Source organism: Seriola aureovittata, chromosome 5, assembly GCF_021018895.1.
Source record: "Seriola aureovittata isolate HTS-2021-v1 ecotype China chromosome 5, ASM2101889v1, whole genome shotgun sequence".
Lineage (NCBI taxonomy): Eukaryota > Metazoa > Chordata > Actinopteri > Carangiformes > Carangidae > Seriola > Seriola aureovittata.
In genome coordinates, this window is record NC_079368.1 from 9092631 (window position 1) to 9116139 (window position 23509).

At 42.4% G+C, this 23509-nt stretch overlaps 2 protein-coding genes and 1 long non-coding RNA gene across 3 annotated transcripts in view; 2 read left to right on the forward strand and 1 right to left on the reverse strand.

Moving 5' to 3' along the window:
* Nucleotides 1–774: 774 nt before the first annotated feature.
* Nucleotides 775–7019, forward strand: slc20a1a (solute carrier family 20 member 1a). Its single transcript, XM_056376696.1, is given in 12 exon segments — nt 775–1194; nt 2203–2598; nt 2601–2840; nt 2979–3119; nt 3219–3304; nt 3668–3764; nt 4915–5034; nt 5124–5336; nt 5460–5931; nt 6016–6201; nt 6290–6374; nt 6507–7019. Coding segments are annotated over 11 exon segments (1902 nt in total). The 5' UTR covers nt 775–1194; nt 2203–2492; the 3' UTR covers nt 6663–7019.
* A 121-nt stretch (nt 7020–7140) lies between these two features.
* Nucleotides 7141–10232, reverse strand: LOC130169746 (uncharacterized). Its single transcript, XR_008827878.1, has 2 exons — nt 9450–10232; nt 7141–8385 (listed from the first exon to the last, which is right to left on the reverse strand). It is a non-coding gene; the product is annotated as an uncharacterized LOC130169746 (long non-coding RNA).
* A 279-nt stretch (nt 10233–10511) lies between these two features.
* dtx1 (deltex 1, E3 ubiquitin ligase) overlaps nt 10512–23509 on the forward strand; it is a 45504-nt gene continuing 32506 nt past the window's right edge. Inside the window, exons 1-2 of the mRNA XM_056376695.1 lie at nt 10512–10917; nt 11398–12041. Of these exons, the coding sequence (XP_056232670.1) occupies nt 11783–12041 (259 nt within the window). The 5' untranslated portion in view covers nt 10512–10917; nt 11398–11782. The remainder of the gene's footprint in view (nt 10918–11397; nt 12042–23509) is intronic.

Sequence of the window (23509 nt, forward strand, 5' to 3'; positions counted from 1 at the left end):
TGTGAGCAAGGGTTGACTCGTCAGATGTAACCGATCCAAACTACATCAAGCAACAGGCTCTAAATAAATGAGTAATGAAGAGGAACTTATCAGCAGGTTTGGAGGCAGTGTAGCATTTCAGACAATGCTCAATTCTGCTGACAGTGAAGGCGGCCTGACAATCCAGCGAAGCTTCTCGGGGAAAGTGGCTATTCATGGTGATTAACAAGGTTGATTAGTAACACGGTTTGTGACTGATACTTCACGCTCTGCTCAGCTACACTTGCTTAACGAGCTACACACACTATAGTTGATTCCCCACAGCCTAAACTTTAGCTCAGTGTGAGAATATTGTGGCAGAAGACATTTCTCCGTGGTCGAAATTCAACAGAAAGAGACATTAAAAAAAAAACGTAATACCCTTTAAACAAGACTAAAAACTCTTGCTAGTGGACACAGCTCATATTGCACAATACACACTTGAATGCAAAGTTGAAACATGTCTTGTTCTTTTAACATTAGTGTGGTTAAAATGTTAAGTTTGTCCAGTAGATGGCACCAGAGCTAAGTCCATGTCGATACTTAAATTACAAGTTCATTCCCAGGTCCTTTTTAACCCACACATGGCTCCTCATGCATAGAGTTTGGTCATCAGTCTAAGCTGCAAATTGTCTTTCTTATTTGTACTATAGTCAAACTATTCATAGCATCCAGGGATATGACACTGATAATATAAAAATAATAAACCCTAGTTAACATAAACACACTGAGGCCTGAAATATTTCTTATTTTTATTTTTCTTTAGGAACCAGAAGAGGATATATTTAGGCAAAAACAACAGATATCTGTGTTTCTCCATGGTGGTTGGGGAAAAACATAATTTGGGGATTTTGGGTTCATATACGGTAAAGCAACATAATCAAAGACAACTGTAATTATCCCCCCCCCACCCCCAGCCCCAGCCCCAGCCCCCTGTCAACAGAGCAGCTAAACATTAGCTTCAGACAGCACTGGTCCCATGACCAGACTGGAAAGGCGTGTCAACTCCAACCAGCTCAATATATAAACCAACCTCCAACAGGAACCTGCAAACATTATTCAGGCTGCTGGACTCCGCTGGTCTGTGCTCGGACAGCGGCTGACAACATCCTCTCACAGAGCAGGACACAGAGCAGGACACACGCTGCACTGGACACGTTCACTTTGGGTTCACATGTAAGTCATTTTCTCTATTTTCTATTTCGTTCGTTTTTTTTTTTTTTGTTTTTTTTTTGTGGCTGTGTTGTCATTTCATTTGAATTATGCAAGAGCAGCTAAGGAGATTAACATACCGCTAATTTCTATACTGATGTTGAAGCAGTTCACATTGACGGTGAATAGGCCGATTATTCTCTCCGGCGCTAAAGTCCCTTTTTGAAGTATGGAGTGGATTTATTTGTGATTTTCACTATGCAAGTGGAGTTTTAGCGGATGACTGTTATTATGTAACGCTCTCTGTGCACCTGTGGCAGGTTTAGTCTAAGTGTAACTCGGATATATTGGAGAAGTCGTACAGAAAAAGGACTACGGTGACAGATTTAATTTCATAAATGGATTTCAATTTAAGTAGGCCTACTGGCTATTAATGGTCTAAAATATTAGAAAACATCATTAAAACAACCCAGGAGATTAAATACACATGTTACTAGAAAGTCACGATTGTACTACAGCCTGTGTCCAGTATGAGTCCACATGGAATCAATAGACATTATAACAACATATTTAAATGAACAACCCCTAAACTATGACTGTATTTACTAATGCTCATAAAATCTTCTTCCTGTTGTGAAAATTATTTCATGAATAGCTTAAACAAAGTGGAACCTACTTCACTTTAAGCTGCATTAGTGACTTCAGACACTGAATTCCAACTCATGTGATGATTAACTCAGCTGCCTCCTGCTCAGACAGATAAAGCTACACTAATGTTGTGCTCTGGTAAATTTAAGCCAAACTTGAATGTAGCTCACACCAGTAATGACTTATAACTGATATAAAACACTTTATCATAACCACTTCTGTCTGCCATAGCGCACTAAATCATTCCTGCAGAACAGAGTGACGCATGCTGTTTGGTCTTGCCAGCTACTTTTGGGCTCCTAACATATGGAACTCAACTTACTCTTGAGGAGCAGTATAAAAGGAATATTAACCACTAACTCATGAACTTATGTGTTTTTGCAGTGTGTATCATCAGAAGCTCACCGTCATGATGGATGTCTCTGCCATCTCTATGACCTGTCATTTTATGATGAAACCTGCACACAAACCCTGCATACCTAGCTAGCAATAAATTTAAATTGCTTCCCATTAGCACCTTCAGAGCTGGACTAAGGGTTTTTTTTTTTTTTTTATCCTTTTTGTGGTCGAAATTTATTTATATATACTTATTACCTCATAAGTCACTGTCAAACCACAATAACTTGGTTTGGTATAACTCTAATCATTTTAATTTAATTAAACTGCAAGTAGTGATGGATACAACTACACTAGCAACCCTGGCTTCTGCCACTACCGTGGCTGTGGCCTCCCAGTCTGACATGTCAGGCTACCTGTGGCTGTTGGTGATTGGCTTCATCATTGCTTCATCCTGGCTTTCTCTGTGGGGGCAAACGACGTGGCCAACTCCTTTGGTACGGCAGTGGGCTCTGGGGTGGTCACCCTGCGGCAGGCCTGTATCCTGGCCACTATCTTTGAGACGGTGGGCTCAGTGCTGCTGGGGGCCAAAGTGAGCGAGACCATCCGACAGGGCATTATTGACGTCCAGATGTACAACGGCTCTGAACATGTCCTGATGGCAGGATCAATAAGTGCGATGTTTGGTAAGCGCTCATTCGTATGTTGCATAGAAATTCCTTTTTATTTTGCTTGAACAACGATTCAAAGATAATAATTGAGATATTTGACCAGTGTATATTCAGATTGTGAGCTCAGGCCTCACTCATGTTTTTGTACTTCAGGCTCTGCTGTGTGGCAGCTGGCTGCGTCATTCCTGAAGCTCCCCATTTCTGGAACCCACTGTATTGTTGGAGCTACAATTGGCTTCTCCATGGTAGCCAGAGGTCACCAAGGGGTCAAATGGCTGGAGTTACTGCGCATTGGTGAATATACGTTGTTTTTCTGCACTTTTGAAAACAAATATCTGTTAAAGCCGGAAATCAAGTGTAGCTAAAAGCTGATCAGTCTTTTGCTATCCAAAGTGTCGTCCTGGTTCCTGTCACCTGTGCTATCAGGCATCATGTCAGGAATCCTCTTCTACTTCGTTCGCAAATTCATTCTGAACAAGGTAGGATCTTCCCTTCAGTGAACATGGTTAAGACGTATAGTTTGAAGTCAGCATTGGTAGAGGAAGTATTCAGGTCCAGTGCCAAAGTGTAAAACGCCATTACAAGTACAAAAGGTTATGTCTTATTTGTTTAATCTGTACAAAAACTGAAGTGTAAAAGCGTGAACAGTCTTGTCTTTGAGCTAAGCTACATTAGCTGACTGTAGCTTCCCGAACAGGCCTGAGAGTGATGTCAATCTTCTCATTTAACTCCCAAATATTTCCCAAAATGTTGAATTTTCCCTTTAAGCACAGTTTTTGAGTAAATGTGCTAAGTTAGATTCCACCAGTGGAACTCATACAGAGTTTCACTCATTTCCACAGGTTGACCCTGTACCCAACGGCCTCAGAGCTCTTCCTATCTTCTATGCTATCACTATGGGCATCAACCTCTTCTCCATCATGTTTACAGGAGCACCATGTGAGTATCACATCCTCACACTACACCCATGGTTTTTTTTACGCTTGCTTAATGCACTGCACAGCAGCTGCTGAAATCCCTGGAGCAAGATGAGGTCTGAATAAATGTGTCACTGAAGACACAGAGGAGAGTTGATGACAGGACAAAAGTAGGTGGCAAAAAATTAGGAGACCATTGCATAAATGTTTAAGCATGCTGGATTATTCTCAGACACTTGGGGCATTATTTCATCAACCAAAACAAATTTTTCTTAAAGTCTCTGGTATTTCTGTTTGGTGATTTATACCAAAACTTAAAAGGCTAAGACACTAATTAAAAACAGGATTAAAGCAGGCAAACACAACAGGAATAAAATAAAACTAGCTGAATAAGAATCTGAAAAAGATACAACTATTAAATGGAAAACTTCCATTCCTTTTTGTTTCATTTGCAGGATTGAATTTATCGAGAAGTCAACCGGCCTGGATACACAAAACCTTTTTCTTTTTCTTTTTTCTGCCTACACACTTCAGATGTGTATGCAGTTATTAATGTCTGTGGCCATTATGGCGTAGTTGTTGATGAAAGCCACTGCTTTAATACTATCTTGGTTTTTTATTTGTGGTAAAAACCTGCCGTTGTCCACACGAGCTATCAGGTAAGTTGTAAGGGGGAAATTTGATATTGTCATAATAACCTGCATTAAGCCGTCTTATTCTAGCAGCAACAACGCTTTAGCTATTCTGTGAAGCCCATAAAAGAAAAGTGAAATACTAGACGTGCCCTTAGAGTGTACTGTGAGTATTTTATCATTGTGCTGCAAGACCGGTCTCTTTCTTGCTATCTGATTGGATGAGGGTGTACTCTCGCTGATACTGTTGTCTGTAAAAACATATTGAGAGACGTTTTATATAATTTCCAATAAATCACATGACCATAACTCATGAGACAGGAAGAGGCAATTTTCTTGGAATCCTGAAATGATAAGTATTAGATATTACTATACTTATAAACCTGGCTAAAGTGTATGTATAAGTAGTAACATTTGTTGCTCACTGGTTTCAAAGGACCAGACAGAGGGAGCTATGAATAAATGAAAGGAGCAGTTCAGTGTCTGTTTCTCCTCATTTAAGACACAATTCTTTCTCATGTCCCTGTCTTGCGTGCACAGTGCTGGGTTTTGACAGAGTGCCATGGTGGGGCACACTGTGCATCTCACTGGGCTGTGCCTTCATCACAGCTGTGGTCGTTTGGTTCCTTGTCTGCCCACGCCTCAAGAAGAAAATCAAACGTGAGTAAATCTCATACCTCTGGACTTTGAATAGAAAACCAGCTTTATGCATATTGCACAAGCTTATATGTGACACTTGATCTCAAAAGGAGAAACAGCTGCTGCTGCCCCGTGTGAAACTCCCTTAATGGAGAAGAACTCCAGCAAACCTGAAGAAGCAGAGCAGCCCTCAATACCATGTGACCCTCGACCCCAGACCCCTCCAGCAGACAGTGAGAAGGTGGCTTTCAAGCTTGGAGGTTCAGAGGAGGCTGATTTGGACAACAATGATATGGAAACCAAAGACCTGGATATCAGCAATGGTGAGAAATCAGTGTGTAATTAATCCCCTAATTAATGTGTTACCTGACTTTGTAAATCTCAAAATGGAGATATAATCACAAGTAATTCTCAGCCATTTAATCACAATCAAAAATGTGTTTTAGGTCTGAATGGCACTGTTGGCCCCATGGTGATCACTGACCCGCACAGTGGACGGTCCCACACGATCCACAAGGACTCTGGCCTTTACAAAGACCTGCTACACAAGCTGCACATGGCCAAAGTCGGTGACTGTATTGGTGACGGTGACACAGAGGAGCGTCCCATCAGGAGGAACAACAGCTACACCTCTTACACAATGGCCATATATGGTATCCAAGGAGATCCTAAATACAAGGACCTGGATGGTGGGCTACAGAGAAGATCAAGAGTGGACAGTTACAGCAGCTACAGCTCAGCAGTGACCAGCGGGAGCACAGTCCAGGATGGGAGTGTGACTCAGGAAGCTGTCAGGGACCTCGCCGTGGAGGAGGATGAGCTGGAGGTCGACCAACCAGCTGTCTCCTCGCTTTTCCAGTTCCTGCAGATACTCACGGCGTGCTTTGGCTCCTTTGCTCACGGAGGGAACGACGTCAGGTAGGAAAGGGGGTCTTTTGTCTGAGGAATGTATGTGTTTGATGTTCATTCAAGAGGATTTACATAAGTTATTTTCATCATTAGCAATGCCATTGGCCCACTGGTTGCTCTCTGGCTTCTGTATGAGAGTGGCTCCGTGGTGTCCAACTCACCCACACCCATCTGGTTGCTTCTGTATGGCGGCGTTGGCATCTGCACCGGCCTCTGGGTGTGGGGCCGGAGGGTGATCCAGACCCTGGGCAAAGACCTTACCCCAATTACACCCTCCAGGTATGCCACATATTTACATCCTATAACAGCAAAACAATCTGATATACCTGATAATCAAAGCACACTAACATGTGTTCTTCCAATTTAGTGGTTTCAGCATCGAACTGGCTTCAGCAATCACAGTTGTCGTGGCATCGAATATTGGCCTTCCTGTCAGTACAACCCACTGCAAGGTAATCAAACTCAAGAGTGTGAACCTTCAACCCAGTAGATGAGGATACGTATGTTGTGAAAGTGCTATCTGTTCTTGAAACCACTGTCGCTGTGATCACATCTCCTGATTAACTCATATCATGGGAACACAGGTGGGCTCTGTGGTGGCCGTGGGATGGCTGCGCTCCAGGAAATCAGTTGACTGGCATCTGTTCAGGAACATCTTCATCGCCTGGTTCGTCACAGTTCCTATCTCTGGGCTGATCAGTGCTGCCATCATGGCGCTCTTCACCTATGTTATTCTGTGAGCTTCTCGCTGTTATTTCAAGCAACAGACTGCCACCAACAGAGGTTGTTAGAATGACGGATAAAGCTGTGCAAGTGAACATGTTCCATTTGTTCTCCATTAATGATGTATATTATATCATTCAGTGTCATTTCAAAGTCAGACCAGTGACGTCATCTCACAGCGATGTGTCCATGAATGATGTAGGATCTAATAACACTGACATCTGTCATACTGTATATCCCTATGTATATTTGTACAAAACCTATATGTATTAAAAATCATATTATTCAGTTGTGACTGAAAAAGAACAAATAACAGTTATATCTTAATGTTTGTGTATTTGGATACAATAAAACAAGGACCTGCTTGATTTTAAGGGATTTCAATGTATTTTACTCATTATGAAACATTTCCCACTGAATCTTATTTAGTGGGTCTGCACGAGGGACGAATAGCTTAGTAAAAACAAACAAAACAAAAACAACACGATCATGAGGTTGTTTTGTTTTGAAATATTTAATAACAGATTCATTAATAAATGAAATAACAAACACATGGTTAATACCCTCCTCACCCACTGTTTTCATACAGTATTGGGGGGAAAATAAAAGTTTAATGTTGTTCTCCACTGTTTCAGTTATGCCTGTACTGTACAATACTATACTTTGCAACTTGTGCAAGAAGTTGTATAGGCTTGATATATTTTATAATAAACATAAAATGTGAATTGTAAATCAAATGTAATTTATTTTCCAAATCATCATATAAACTTGCTGCTTACAACAAATTAATTTGGGTTGTATTCAAATTACTTTCTTGTCTTTTTGCTTTTGTATAGCCTATAATAACAACCATTGTAAATAATCCAGGCTATAGATGCTATGGTATGTGGTATTACATTATTCAGTGATACTGCCATGCTGTGCCGTCGTAGCTTAGATTAATTAACAGGAATGACTGATCAAGCCACAGGCTGTTACACAATTTTGAGTGTACGCAAAGGTTTTTGATAGGGTGTTATTTAGAGCCATGGGGGAACTGCAACCCACATAAAACCTTGCCTCCCCTCACCAAATCACAACAGCAGTATGGATGTCTGGGCCGAACAGACAGTCCTTAATGGCACAACATGTGAAGCAGTGGTGGACATGAGGGCTCTCATCTCCCTGTTCCTCCTGAGCACCCGGTCTGGCACTGATAGCCTATAAGACCACTGGTTTACAAATTGTTATGTAACAATCTTACACTACAAAATCCCAATATGAAATACAAAGGGTCACTGGTCATGTCATCAACCACTAAGTCTGGCTAGTTAACATGCAAGTCCCCTGCAATGTTTGGACCTGCTGACGAAGTGGGAGCCCACAACAGATGTGCCAATCTGCTTTGGTACAGAGTGCACAGTTTTCCACACATACGTGGAAACACACAGGGTGCACCGTGAGCAGAGCCAAGATTCTCCTCCTCTCTCAACCTCTGTCCAAGCACAGGTGGATGCTGGTAAACACGGCATGGGCAGCAGTATTGGCAATGAGTCCTGAGAGAACAGCGCTCCAGCCCCAATGATCCAGCCTCACAGGATGAACCGCCTCCATTGCCAATGGCAACTACTTACCGACGTCCCTCAGCTTGTCCATGTATTGGTGGGAGTGAGCCACTTTGGGTTAGCGAAGGCTCTGTAGTAGCATTGGTCTGGGGAGTTCTGGTTGAGGTGTTGCCAAGATGGCCTCTCAATGTAGCTCCTGTGAAGAAGGGATTGACCTTACATCAGCAGCAGCTCCCCTACAGCAGTGTCAGGTAAGGGCAGGATTGACTAAAACTGACTATTACATCTTTGTGTGGCCATGGATAACTTCGTACACAGCTCCAGACAAGAATGCCAACAGCACTACCAAACACCTGGTCAACATCTGGTTCTGCAGCTTCATGGTGGTTCAACATATCGCTTCTTTGAAAGACCCTTCTGTTCTTTAGTTGGGCCAGTTATAAATATGTTTCCAGAGGTAACTTTGCTTCACTTCTTGATGCTATAGGCAGGGTTTTTATGATAAAGATATATCTTCAGTCCAAGTCCCTGCGCTGTGCAATAACTGTCTAGTAGCTCTGGAAAACTGCGAAGCAGAAAACTAGCTTATGGTTACGGAGATGACTTTCTTGTAGGAACACCAAAAGGCCACATGATGGAGGTGTTCTCCACATAATTGATGCCACCAGTGGGGCTTGAAGTGGATGAATGTTTTTTTTGCATTTTCTTTAAGTGTTCCCCGTTTGATTTCCTAAAAAAAGACATATTCTCTATAGTTCTGATCCTCCACATCTCAAATCAGTCAGACTGCACTGAGATCAGAATTAAAGCACTCCACATTGATGTACAAATCCCCTGGTCAGTGAATTTGGACTGGGACAGAGGATCATATTTACAGACAGGTTTGCCTCCCTCACTACAACATTATTAATAGTGTTATACATTTCATATATAAACAATACGCTGTTTTCAGGGAGAAAAACAGAAACGAGTAATATATTTTTTTAGCAATGGCAAGGTCTTCATTGACTGGATTCATGCACAACAGGTAGTTTTTTTTTAAACGTGTTTTCAATACACATAGAGAAAATGTGGATTGGATGACACTTTGTAAAAATGCAATTTATGCAGTTATTATATGTATTTTATGCAACACATTTTCGATATAATGAAAAGGATAATGAGGAGATCCAAATCTGACAATAAAACATTATTATTGCAGATTGACATTACATAAATGACTAATCACATTCAACCATGCTTGAGTCATTAAAAACCAACCTGAGTTTTGAGATAAGCTACTCCATTCCAGGTGGTGTGAGCAGATAGCTGAAAGAACCTGTGTCACAAGAGCAGGAAGTTGACATTTCTGGGAAGAAGTGACCTTTATTACATAAAATACTTTTCATATCCAGCCGAAGGGCCAGGGAGGCAGAGCTATTATCTGAGCAGTGTTTTTCTTTTTTCTGAGGATTTCCAAAATGTCCTTATTTCTACCCAGTGCAGAAACATTATTTTAGCAGCAGATGGCACTGTTGTTCTACTTAGCAGGATTGAAAATTAACATAATTCAACCGTAGTAAACACAGAGTACTGGCAAACCTTGGCATCAGTTTGAGGTGTGAAATTACCACAGATTTTGTAATCACAAGCATCCTTATGGATCATCCATTAAATCATCTTGATTCAGACATTTGACCTCTCTGTTTACTTTAAAAGCATCTGCAAGTAGTCAGAATCAGAGAAAAGTGTCCCTACACTGAAAAGGTGTTAAAGACCAAAGAATCTAATAAACTCATCTGTATACAAAACAATTATCATAGGCAATTTTATGACTACAAGGATTAAACTTTTGGATTTTGAATCGATATTGAGATTCTCGTTTAACTCTTGTTTTATGGATTTGATGAAAAGTTTTAGAGGGATCTACGGTCTAAGAGGCATGTGATGTGCATGCGGCATAACTGTCCCTGGGCCCTTGGATATTATGAAGTGTAACCATTGTCCCTCTCTAGCTAACTTGCAGGGGCAAAGTGTCACAAGGATGTCACATGTCTCCCTGAATGCTTTTGCAAGATACTAAAAATGTATCCCAAATGTCTGAATAGAATGTTTTGGAAGAGGTTTCTCTCTCTCTCTCTCTCTCTCTCTCTCTCTCTCTCTCTCCCTCTCTCTTGTCAATGTCTGTGCAATTACACCTCATCATCATCATCCAGCAGTGTAATCATGTGTCGATCCTATGGTGTCAACACGGGTTTTATTTTGAAACCACAAGCCGGAAGTTGTATACTTTAATATCGTTGTAATTGACACTTTGGATGATTTTCAGCGGTTGTCCACACAGGTGCGCCTGGACATTAGTGCGTAATTTGCGGCCAGCGAGAATTGCGTGTTTACTATGTGAATGCGTGATGTTTGGCACTGCAGAGAGGAACGCGCGTCTACAGCGGAATGGCACGCGTTCACTTGAGCACAGCGGACCAACAAGCTGGTGTAGTCTGTAGCAGATTCACGGGAATAAAACGACGGCTTGGTTCTCTGCAATAACACAGGATTACTGGAGCCGCAGGAGGTGGGTTTTGAAGGGAGATTTTAGGTTTTAGGGGACAGGGAAGCGAACAAGTCACAGATGTGAAAAGGCAGGTGCGTTTCACCTCGTTTTTTTCTTTTTTCTTTTTCAATTCGGCCGGAGCCTTGGAAATGCAGCTTCTACCTGACAGATGTGTGGCACCACAACTGCAACCTACAGGTCTGTATCGCCAGATCCAATTCAAGCATGACACAAAAAGATTCAACACAAGCCGTAAGATTGAACACATTCATAAAACACACAGACAACAGAAACAATGTTCCTCCCTTTGCATTCTCGGATTCTGAGCAGCTTTCTCTGTGGAAAATGTCTCTCTCTGTGATTTTTTGTGTGTGTGCTAGGATTATGATAGCATTTGTATGGTAGTGCACACTGCTCTGTCCCCTCCACACAAATCTGATGACAATCACAGTTATTTTGCTGCTGAGGCAGCTCACAGGCTCATATACATTTTCTTGTTGCCACACTTTAGGTAAACACAATTGCCAAGAGGTAGAGGCCACTGATGGGACAGTAGCACAGAACTGGTTTAGCTTTATGTCATCTCCTCTTAAACAGTACCTGGCTGCTGAGCAGACTCATGGGACAAATCACAGCATTTGTTTACCAGTGTGTTTCTGCTCCTCGTCTTCTGTTTAGAGAGCGTCTCCTGTCTATCTGCTGCTGATCTGCTGTGGTCGGCTGTGGAGCACTGAGACTGCTGCAGCTGCAGATCTCATAATCATCAACATCAACATCTGCCACTTCAAACGGGACAAGACACAAGAGGACAGAGGACTGACTGATCAAAACGCCAGCAGTCAGAAAGTACCTGTAGACCATGACTCCAGCAGAGCTGCTTGCTTGAGAGCAGCATGAGCTAATTGAGGACTACCAAACTAATTGCTGATTCAAGCTTTTTTTTTTTTTTTTTCCTGCCTGGGGCTGATGAAAATGTTCCAGTGTGTCAGTTGACTGACAGGGTAGCAGTGGTGTTCTAGCCCGGGACATAGCCAGCAGCTGAAGAGCAAACACCACAAAGGAGATGGCTCGTCCAGGATCAGGGTTGCTGGTGCCCGTCAATGGACTGGGATACCCCCCTCAGAACCTGGCCAGGGTGGTGGTCTGGGAGTGGTTGAACGAACATGGGCGCTGGAGGCCCTACAGCGCAGCGGTTTGCCACCATATTGAGAACGTGCTGAAGGGGGATGCCCGAGGTACTGTTGTTCTGGGGCAGGTGGATGCCCAGCTCTCTCCTTACGTCATCGACCTGCAGTCCATGCACCAGTTTCGACAAGACACAGGTAAGAGACATGGCAGTTTCCTGTCTGCGTACACAGATGGCACAGATAGCTTTGTCAAGGAAAGACCACATCATGCAAACACAGCAGTTATGAGGTCATAATGTGGATGTTTACCCAGAAGTTCTAATGATTGAATACATAAATAGATGAATCATGTTTGGCAGTCATCACCGCAGATGATGTCATCTTATCACATTGGGGATGATTAGAACAGAGGCCGCCTTGATGTGGCTGCTACACAAATCTTATGTAACTTCCAAGAGGAATAAATGAGAGTCCTGAATGTCCCGTCTGCTCTGGGACTCACGTACAGTGGATGAGCCACAGGTTGAGCTGAGAGGCGTTTCGACAAACAGGACACAAAGCACCCGGATGACAAAAGTGTGGCGATAATTTATTCATTCAGGGGGCGTCTTTACGCAGCTGCTGGAATGCCACGACCTTGCCAAAGGTCAACATGTTCGAGGGGCTGTGCATCCATCAGGCAAATGAGTGCTGTAGCTCAGTGCGGCACTCCTCACTCTTCTCAACTCATTGTATTCGTTAAAATGTGTTGTCATGCTGTTGTGAGAACGGCAATCACAATAGTGGCTGGTGATTTGGTTACTGTAGCCTACACAATTACTGGGAAAGAGGAAGTGCTTCTAGTTTCTGCCACATTACTGCAATTTATGTCATTTCACAAGAATGGAAAGAATACGCGGAATATGGAAAAATCATGTTATATTTTAGACATTTAATAAACTGCCCGCTGTGTCCAAAGTACCAGTGATTCTAAATCATAAGTTTTGGTTTTATTCTGGTTACAGCATGCGAACAGTAAATGACCTCATAAGAAATCCCCACCACATAGTATGTGTTACTTTTGCATTAAATCCACCCAACACAGGCTTTGTTTGGTCGACTGTAATTCTCTCTGATGACTGCTGCCAGATGTTTGCGCTGTACTCCACTAAAGCTCAACACACTCTGTGTTTGTCTCTGTGTGTGGATTCACCTTCCTGCTGTCCCAGTGTTTGAAGTGAAGATATGGGGGAGGTTATAGACATCTGTTAGAACCAGCTCTGGACAAATCTCAGCTTTCTGAATTATTTTTAACGTGTGATTCAGCTGCACATCACTTTGTTGAATCAAAAGCTACAGATTGGGACTGTGATAGATGCTGTGGGGTGGCCATATCTGCACTGAAAAATGATGTCACTGACACGTGAAGCATGAATAGTGAAACTCTCATTTTAATTCAGAGGCAAATCTCTTATTTGAAGGCGTTATGTAACATCAGAGCATCACATGAGGTACGGGGGAAAATATGCATATGGGATATACAGAAGGTGACCCCACTGTGCATGGAGCTGCATTGGTTGGCAGCGATATTCAGAATGCAGGCAAAAACAGAATACGGCTCAAAATTGTAAAGGTCCCTGCAGTTACTGCCTGATTATGGAAAGAAATGTCAAAATGTCATGAAAGCAGCTATAATAAGCAGTTGTATATGCGCTTTCTTTTTACACTGCGTGTGTTTTTATAAAACCCCGCGGACAGATGGGCGTTGCAAACTACCTCAGGCCGTAAAATTTTGTGGTATGTGGCTCTGGTCGAAGTGGTGTACTTGCCCCCTATAAAAATAAATATGAACATTAATAACAAAATTACATGTTGCTCTGCTGTTCTGACATCACATTACATTAAACTGTAAACCAGCTTTTATTTCAAACACCAACATGTAGAAACCAGACATGTATTCAATATTTGATCCATAGTATTATTTGGTTACATTAATATCTAACAGAAGGGCTAGTGAAAGCTGGTGTGATGGCTATTGAAGGCGTGAAAAAGGCATTTAGGGCAAATGAAAAATGTATAAATTGAAACAGCACTTCATGTATTGGCTATGTACAGCATATAGTATATGTTGCACTAAATCAGTGTCTTTTCATTCTTTATGAAGAAAATGTTTTTCTTTTAATGTTTGAAATGCTAAATACAAGTGTGGCTGTATTCCTGCATGACTCTCAGGTGGTTTGTAGTAGAAGGAGCTTGTTGGTGTTTTCCCCTCTGATGGAACATAACGCAGAGCAGCGAGTGTGTCTGGGGTTGACTGGCTGCGAGATGAGCCACTGAGCCGTTTGTCAGCCATTACCATGGCGCTGGGGCTAGGCCTGACGTTTATCGCTCCTCATTGTGCCGTTCAGTGTGTTACCTTCCCTCTCGGCCGGGATAAACCTGTCACTGCAAGGCCTGACGGACAGCGGCCCAGACACCTGCTTCTTCCCCTCCCTCCCTCTCTCCTCATTCTCTGCACTCTCTGCTCCTGTCCCCAAATATTGGCAAACCTCCGCCAGCCATCAATCCGAGCTCCCATGAGCCCCAGCTAGCTTCCAGGCTGTTGTGATGTTGTTGCACCGAAGCTTACGCAAAGGGCCTCAGCTTGTTTTAATGTGGATTGCGATGCATCTGTTTCACATCGAATGTTTGTTATATTTGTAGCTCAGCAGGTCACCCACAGCCATTTGCAGTGTTGCAGGCTTATGGAGTGTCCCTGTGGGGAAACCCCATTTTGTCATGGAGCCAGTGATCTCGTCCTCTGAGGCTCTTTTTTGGCAAAGCTGGAAAGAGAGTTGAGCGTGCTTTCTGTCCCCTGTGTGTGTGTGTGTGTGTGTGTGTGTGTGTGTGTGTGTGTGTGTGTGTGTGTGTGTGTGTGTGTGTGTGTGTGTGTGTGTGTGTGTGTGTGTGTGTGTCCTTGTGTCTGTACATGTGTGTGAGTTTGCTGATGTGTGATGGTGCACTCTGTCTGCTGTGGCAGCTGTGGTGTTTGTGTCCTGTCCCTGCAGGCTGTGTAGGGGTGCCCTGCTCTCCTGTGGGTTTGGGAGGAGCTCCTGTGGGTGGGAACCAGGCAGAGTTACTCCGACTAATGAGACAGCGGCTATAGTTTATCTCCATGGTTCCCTCTAATCAGAGCCTCATGACGGCAACGCACACACCACAGACGATGCGGCAGGGCCCCTCTCTGTGGAGAGCAGCCTAAACACATCTGTATGTATTTGGCATTTGAAAACACAGTGCATGGGGTTCATCTTAATGCAGCTGCTGGTGAAGAACACCAGTCTGTGGTGAAATCCTGAACCCGGTACTTTTGTATATACAGTATGAGTGGGGGCTTAGAGGGTTATATATAGTGTGGATGAATATCTGGCCGAGGGCAGGGAGAGGATTGGCCCCTGGCCAAGGAGAATCGATCCGATCTCCTCCCCAGAGGGGCATTTGAACATCTAAACACTGCTGTGGACTGATCCCCTTTCACTACACCCACTCCCATAGCAAAACACATGGGCTTATCTGCCATTTCCATCATATACCAACACTTGTGGCCTGTCTGATGGATTTCACACTGCAGCTATTTCTTCTTCTGCCCGGCTTTTAAACGCACAGGGGTCTCTCAATCAAAACAATAACAAAAGATGGCATTTGGTGATGTCATGAAGAAGTGTGGGATCATGGGATTTGTCTTCACCTCCATTGCCATCAGCTTCTCCCAGTTTGATTTCCTTCAGTGTCAGTCGTTCTGGAGGTTTCTACTGGGAGCTGAATTATCCTCCTCCCTAAAACAAATACAGCAGGTGAACTGGTATAAACACTGAATAAGGCAGTTTCACATTAAAAGTCAGTTTTTCACCAACATTGTACGGCAGACACAAGAGATCAGTTGGGGATGTGAGCTGCTAACCTTTGTTTTGATTGTTTCCCTGATAACTTATGATCCAGACATTCAGGAGGTTTTTACCGACGGCCAAATTATTCTCAGAGCTGTGCTTCTGTCCATAAGAAACGGACTAGGGGATTAAAAGTGGTAGAAACATCGAAAAGAGCTGTTTCATGTTACAAATCCGTGTTCACTGATGCTGCTATGTGGAAACAGACACAGGGTATCAGGACGGGGCTGGGAGCTGAGACTGCATTACGTTTGCTTGGCTGGTTTCTCTCATGACTCTCTGACGGTTTAAAATGTGCATCAGAAAAACGTTGCTTAAAACTGGATAAAAAGTTAATTTTGACACTTCTGGCGGGCACCCATAATGCAGATGCATGCGCAGAGGCGACCAAATGAAACAGACTTTTACCATGATTAAAATCAATAATTTTGCCAGGTTTGCTAGAAACATTTGGGATAATGTAAGTACACAACTTAATATGAATATATAACATAGGTCTAGTCATTTTTAGACATCACAAGACAATCTGTGACACAGACAAAAGATGTTTTCATTCATTAAAAAAAAAAAAATCTCTGAAATGTGACTGTACGCTACCTGCCCAGTAACAAACAGCAGACAGAAAGTGACTAGCCGGTGAACATAGCAGAGCATTTAACAGCTAAAGAGTAAAACAGAGCTACAAGGAGAATCAATATTACACTTGAATTCATCAGATGGACACAAACAAAACTCCAAAGGACAGCTGATGTTCCTCCACATCTGCTGGATGTAACTGGACACGAACAAGTTGGCTGTGATCACCTAAAAGGTGATATGTGTCCAGAAAAAATCAGTTATTGCAGGTTTAAATCATTATGGTTGCTAGTCATTGATATGTGCTTGTTAAAAAGGGGGTAAAATACCTTGTATCGATGTTCGTAGGCTTTACATGATGTGTCCGCAGATATCAGTCAATCACAGCCAGGGTAAATCCAGGCTTCAAGCTTTTTTTTTTTTTTTTACATGTCCAAAAAAAAGTTTCATCCTCATTTGAAAAGCACAAGCAAAACGCATAAGCACAATATCTGCATTACCATTATAACTTAGATTTCCAAACACAAAAAGTGCAAAGGAATTGAAATTTCTATTCACCCCTTAAAATCTAAAGAGACAGCTTTTAGTGTGCATTTAACATCTGTATCTGTCCTGAATGTGTTTCTGGAGTTGTAAGGGCCATTAGAGTTGCTCGACGCTCCCTGTTGTGAGATGGCCCATGTGTGACTGCAGAGATAACCCCTATCAGCGGCTGTTGGCTGCTGTGTTGCCGGAGCGGGGCTTTGTTTGGTTTGGTCCCACAGGCGTGAGAATCTCTTCTGCTCTGGCCCGTTTCCCTCGGCTAAATGCCCTCGCTAACTAATTACGGTGAAAAACGCCAGAAGACAAAGAGGAAGACGGCCATGTTCTCATGTCTGTTTTGTGTTGAAGCTGACAAACAACAGTCACTGTGGTTGTGGTCTGGAAATGTGTCTGTACACTTGCTGAGCATCTACAATGCTGCAGATTGTTGAAGAAGAGAAATGCTTTAGTGTCTTTTCTTTGATGTAGTTTAGTATGTAGTAAGAGCGTGTGGGAACCGTTTTGGTGGTCTGTGGGAGGAACCAGTGAAAAGGATTCCCGCTGTGTACGTGCTAAAGGTCATGTGGTGTATGCATCAGCTCTGACTGTGAAATCCCACTTGCGTCAGAAGAAAACAGAATGAGCAAAGTGTGGAGCCCAGAGGCTCTAAACTGTATATTTAGAATTGAAAAGAAATAGAAACAGGCAATTTCTAGTGCTACAATCGCGTGTGTGCTTTTATATTTGAATGTGTCAACAAGCAGAGCAGATGTGCACACATCAGCAGTGCTGTGATGTTGGCTGACACGCTACGGTTTGTAGCACAGTATATGTTGTTATACAACAGCTTAGACACTTGTTTTGATGAAATGTATTGCAGTTTCAAATAAGGACTGTATGAATCTCCGCAGGTACTCAACAAGTCACATCCTGGCCGCATTCACAATCATGTGGACTAAAGATAAACAGACCTGACATAATGACCAAATTCTTTTTCTCTTAAAGCTCTTTGTAATTAGCGTAGTTAGACAGTGAAGGTCTTTAGCTGAAATCAAAATGGTGCTTAGCCAAGGTGGTGCTAAGGTGTCACTGTACTCAGGGGTCCATTATAACCCCAACCAGCTGGCTGAATTCCACTTGGATGTCGGCAGGAAAGGGATTGGAGCGGCGCTGTGGGGGGAAGGAAGGGGGAGGGGGTGGGCGGGGGCTGGCCTGACAGAGGTGAGGAGAGATGAGGAACAGAAGGAGAGGTGGAGCGTTTTCCTGATGGAAAGTGACAGAGAGGGTGGAGGGAGGGATAATAACACTGGAAAGACCCTCTGCTGTGCACATTCCCCTGCTCTTTCACTTTCACACAGCTTTTGTGTCAGTACTGTGAAGGCTCCCATCCAGGGCCTCAAGCTGTGATGATTATAATTATGAATTTAATCTGGCCATATTTTTTGTCAATTATCTGACTAAATATTTTGTTTATAGATTGTAATGAACAGACGCAGATGCCTGTCACAAGCTACCGGGGGCCAAAGTCATTTATTTGTTCTGAGCAGCAGCCGACAAAAGAAACAATACACTAAGATTTATTCTTTATGTTGACACGAAATACTACTACTTTTACTCAAACTAAGGAGCAATGACTAAAATATCTCAAGTTAAAAAGCCTTAACCTTTTGATTGTTTTTCAGTTTTTCATCTGTGAATTGAATCAGAAAATGCTGAAAAATGCCCAACACAAATTTCCGCTTTTCCCAACCCAAAGATATTCAAGTCACACTAATGAACAGATATATAATTTTTGGAATAGGTTTTCTGTCCATTGATTAATCGAATAATGTTTTCAGCACTGTACTTATTCAATTTTGTTCAGACTTTACTTTCATCCCTGTAAAGCGTCAGGCTGTCGTTCCCTCTCAGAGTGACCTTGTTTCCAGGGTCGCTGTGCTTCGGTCTGCTCTGTCCACATCCTTATTACGTTACAGTGATGAGCAGGCTCTGCAGCTTCTGGCAGCCTCTGGCGTTGTTAGCAGAAGCGTCTCTCCACATTTCCTTTTAACTTCTAATCCAGCGAGTCACCACTTTTAAATTCTAAAGTGGATATCTTAGGCTTTCATCGAGGAAGCAACTTTAAAGCTGCTCTCGGCACCGCTTGCTTACTAGGCCAGTCGCTCAGATCGGAGGCTGACGTCTGCCTCGGCCGAACAGCCTGCCGCTGCTGGAATAGGAATGAGACATCATCACAGCACTGTTTTAGGTAAACTATCCTGCATCTCCTGTTTACATTAGACAGGTCTCATGTTGAAATCTGTCTCACCAGGACGTTGAACTCTATTTCTTAAGTATCCTCGCTCTCATCTTGTTTGCTTTTGCCTGTAAGAAGTCACTCATAATGTCCCCGTCACTCAAATCAACAGAGCTGTTGCAAAGTGTGAGAAATGACTGTTGATCAGTGTGCTGTGTTATTGTACCTAGCTTTATAGCACCCTGACGCTTCAGCATACAAACCAGATGTTAGCTACTGTCGTGTTGCAAAGGGACAGAGTGTTCCTGTTGTAGCAAATGGGGGGTGTCTTTGATCTACAGGAGAATGTGGCCTAACATTTACTGAAAAGATCTTTTGACTGAGTCCAGAGCTGCACTGACGCAACTCGGCTGCCAGCGGTTGCATTAAGCCAAGCTCAGAGCTCCCTTGATCAGTCTCAGTGAACACAGTGTTTCTGTGCGAGACTTTGTGTTTTGGTCTCAGCATTTCCCCCTCACTTTACAAAAGAAAAAGGACTCTTACCCCATTTTAGCACAGCAGAGGCATGACGGATCGCTAAAGCCGAAACTGGGGTGGCCTGCTCAAAAGCACCTCAGTGGTAAGACAGTCATCATTGTTCCAGTTTAAGCTACTGTAATGGAAAAAAAAAGATCTTCCATAAGACTGAACACACAAGTAGGAGTCATATCTCCACCATGAGCCCTTTACTCAAACACTTACAGTCACTTGCTGCAACTTTCCTTTCATTACATTTTGGGATTTTTGGCACAATACTTTTGAGACTTTGCTCTCTGCTGTCTACAACACAACTTTATTTATTCCACATAGTTTAATTAAAATGAATAGAAACGCATACTAAATGAGACAGGGAAGGTTATCTTGCAGGACTGCATGCTAATGACATTCCCATCAGCTGTAATCGTACTTTTTAGAGATGTTACGATACCATCTTCTCCTTCTCGATATGATTCTGATTCCGAGCTGTTTACTACTGACCTTGTATGGATGTGAAATGATGCTATAATTGTTGTCTGGCATGGCTCAGGTTAAACCCTTTGTAAAAGATGAACAGATATGCCATATTATGTAATTTGATTCTAATTTGTCAATCATAAAAAAATATGTAGGGATAAATTAAGATGGAGATACCTGCCACATCAGTTTCTATACGGTTTCTCTACTGTGTCTGCCCAAGCGCTCACAGAGCCGCCAGCATGGCTATGGACTGCAGGTCTGTATGTCACAGTTAGGGCTGAAACAAAACAATCATATTAGTCGTTTATCAAGCAAAACTGCCAGGCATTTTCTGATGAGAGCTTCTCAAAGAGTTATGATATTATTGTGTATTTAATATCTATATAACAAGCCATTTCAGGAGGACACCTTGTAATCGTCTTGACATTTTTTCAATTAATTGAGTAAACAATTAATTACTAATAATAAATATGTGCAGCAGTTGCAGCCTTTACACTGTATGTCAGCTGTATTGTAATGCAGTAGGTGGTCCAGTACTAACTGCAGCTGTAGTGCCCATGGCCACATAAACCACTATACATAGCATTTTCATTATTTCCCCATGCACGCAGGAGCCGAGTAAACTCCACATGTTTGAGATTTACATGGTCAGACAAAAACCTAGGCTTCAGGGAATAATGATGGCCATTTTTCTTAATTTTCTGACATTTTATTGACTGAAAAATCGTTATTAGTAAGGTAAAGGTAATTGTCAGAGGTGTTGCTCATGAAAGAATAATTGGTTGCAGCCTTATAGTACTTCTATGATAGAATAATACTACCTTGATGAGGTTTTCTGTTTATTAATTGACAGAAATAAAAACAAGACAGTTGGATGAAACTTTACAACAAACAACCACATTATGAACTAAAACATGTCAGGTCTTAAAATTAGATTTTCACACAGGATCCCTTTTAAATATATAAGGGGTCTATATTACATAATAGACCCAAATGATATTGAGCAAACCTGGGGCTTTTGTAGGTACAGGTGTTGTCTTTCCTCCGGTTTTTGTACAGAGCAGTCTGTGTTCTGAACCTGCGGTCTCAGGTTGTCTGAACTGATGAAAACACGAGGAAGAATTATTGCTACAAGGCATGGGACGAGCACACATGTGCACACATGCAAAACAATCACTTATTTTGATTGTCCGTAGCCCGGCTGCTCAACGGAATATCAATGTGAGTCTCTGTCTCACCCTCCTCCCCTCTTCTGCTTCCTCTGTGTCACCTGTAAGCACCTCTAAATCATGACTCCTGGTGAGAGTCCGGGTCCTGTGACTGGTCGGTGTGAGGAACATCCTGCAGTAGCCTGTGAGCTGAATATTATTTGCCAGCTGCTCTTGGCTGGCAGAGACCCCTCCAACCTCCAGCAGCTCACACACCATCACTTTTTCAGACGTTGCATTATTAATGAGAACTTACAAACTTTCTAAGGATTTATATCTGCTTCCAGGTGAATCTTTATCAGAGTTCAATGTCTTCTCTCTGGCTGAATGCATGCATGCATTCAGTCAAGTGTGAACCAGTGAATAAAAAAAAAGGTGCCACACTCTTACCACTTACTTTTTGTGTTTTTGATAACAACACATTTTTTATTCCAGAAAAAAATAAAAAGGAAAACAAAAACACAAAGAAATTGTCAACACAACAAACTGCATTAGCTGAAAGACATAACACATATAAGAAGCAGTCTGCCAATATAAAATTGTAAAAAACTCTGATGTATATCTGACAGATGTGAAAACAAGTTTTCATCTTTCTCCTCCTCCTTCAGATTATGATAAAACATGAAATAAAAATGCTAGGCATTAATTCATCTCATTCATTAAGTATAAACAGTTGTCTCCAGTTATGTGTGACAGTACTTACAGACTCACTGCAGGAATAATAACTGTGATTAGCTCTGTGCATTAAAAACCCAAGATGCGTCCAGATGCACTTTGTTAGCTGTAGGTTTCCAACTGACAGCGTGTGCTACACTTCACTGAAAGCTTGAAAACTAATGTGGTTAAGTGGCAAGCTAATAGAAAATAAATAAAAAAAGGCGAGATGGAGCGTTTATGTCTCCACCCCTTGTTGTCAGTTGCTAGTTGCTAGTCTCTCTGCTTTGTCTTAGCTTTGCTGTTGACATTTGAGAGACAGTGCAGGAGACTGGACACCATGTGATACCAATGTTATTTCCTTTATCCATGACCATTCCACAACCTTAAACTTGTGTTGTTACCATGACGACAAAGGTCAGGTACTACTATGGGTCGTATCCGATGGTAGGTTGTAGGACGTGTTGGCTCCTACATACATGCTGAATTCAGATTTAAGGTGAACTCAGAGGCACTTTCCCCTTTCAGCAGATTCATGTAAAAACCTTCTGGTGTTAAACGACAGACATGCATGCATCATTCTGCGCAGTGAAACTCAAAACATCCGAATGAAGTAATGATATGCAATTCACATTTATAGAGTGGGGGGGGGGCTTTAAAATGATTCACAAGCTTTTAAGTATCAAACACTCACCCCTGCTGGCTTGAATTGTGGCTGTTAGTTTTGTAGTTTTGTCCTGCGGTCAGCTTGAATTTCTGCCAGTTACAGTAGATTCCAAAAAAATCAAGCATAAACTGAAACTTGTCAAACTGCTCCTGCAGCATAATCTACTTCTCTGCTATCCGGTTGTATGGTCAGTATGATCCAAACAGTCATCATTTTGCCAAAACACGGCTAAATGCACTGACTCTGGCTGAGCCTCAGAGCTTTGGACCTTTGGGGTAGGTTGTTGAAAGCAGCTGATTTTGGGTAATGTGTGTATCACTTTAAGCCCCATAATCCCATCCCTCCCACAAAGTCAGTTTCAGTGTTGACCCTCATGTATTATAAAATGATTAAGCCTTTCCAGAAAATCATAAATGATTTATTCATCATAGTTCCATATAAATGATGTACATGTCTTGCAGCTATTAAAGCCTGGAGAGCACGAAGTCATCTGCTTGCACTGATACTACACTGTAAACAACCTTTCATTGTGTCGCGATATCAGTAGGGCAACAGTAGGTGTCTACCCACAATGCAAAGTTTCCCGCAAGACCATTATTCATATTTCAGCAGCTTCCTGTTCCTCCTCCTTCAATACAACGGAGCTGATGACTCCTTGGAAGTGGATTGGTGAAATGAGTTTATCTACAGGCTCTGACTCCCAAAGTCAACGCACCACTGTGATACCTCTGTAGTACACTTCTGTGCTTTGATAAAGCTTATTGGGCCTTTGTTCAGGCTTTAAGCTCGATAAAGGCTTTTAGTGATCCAACACCAACTTTGCAATAAGGACACGACCCTGATTTTATTCCAGCTTCTGACATTTAGCCCCGACAAGCACGAGTTGTTTCCCTGAATAT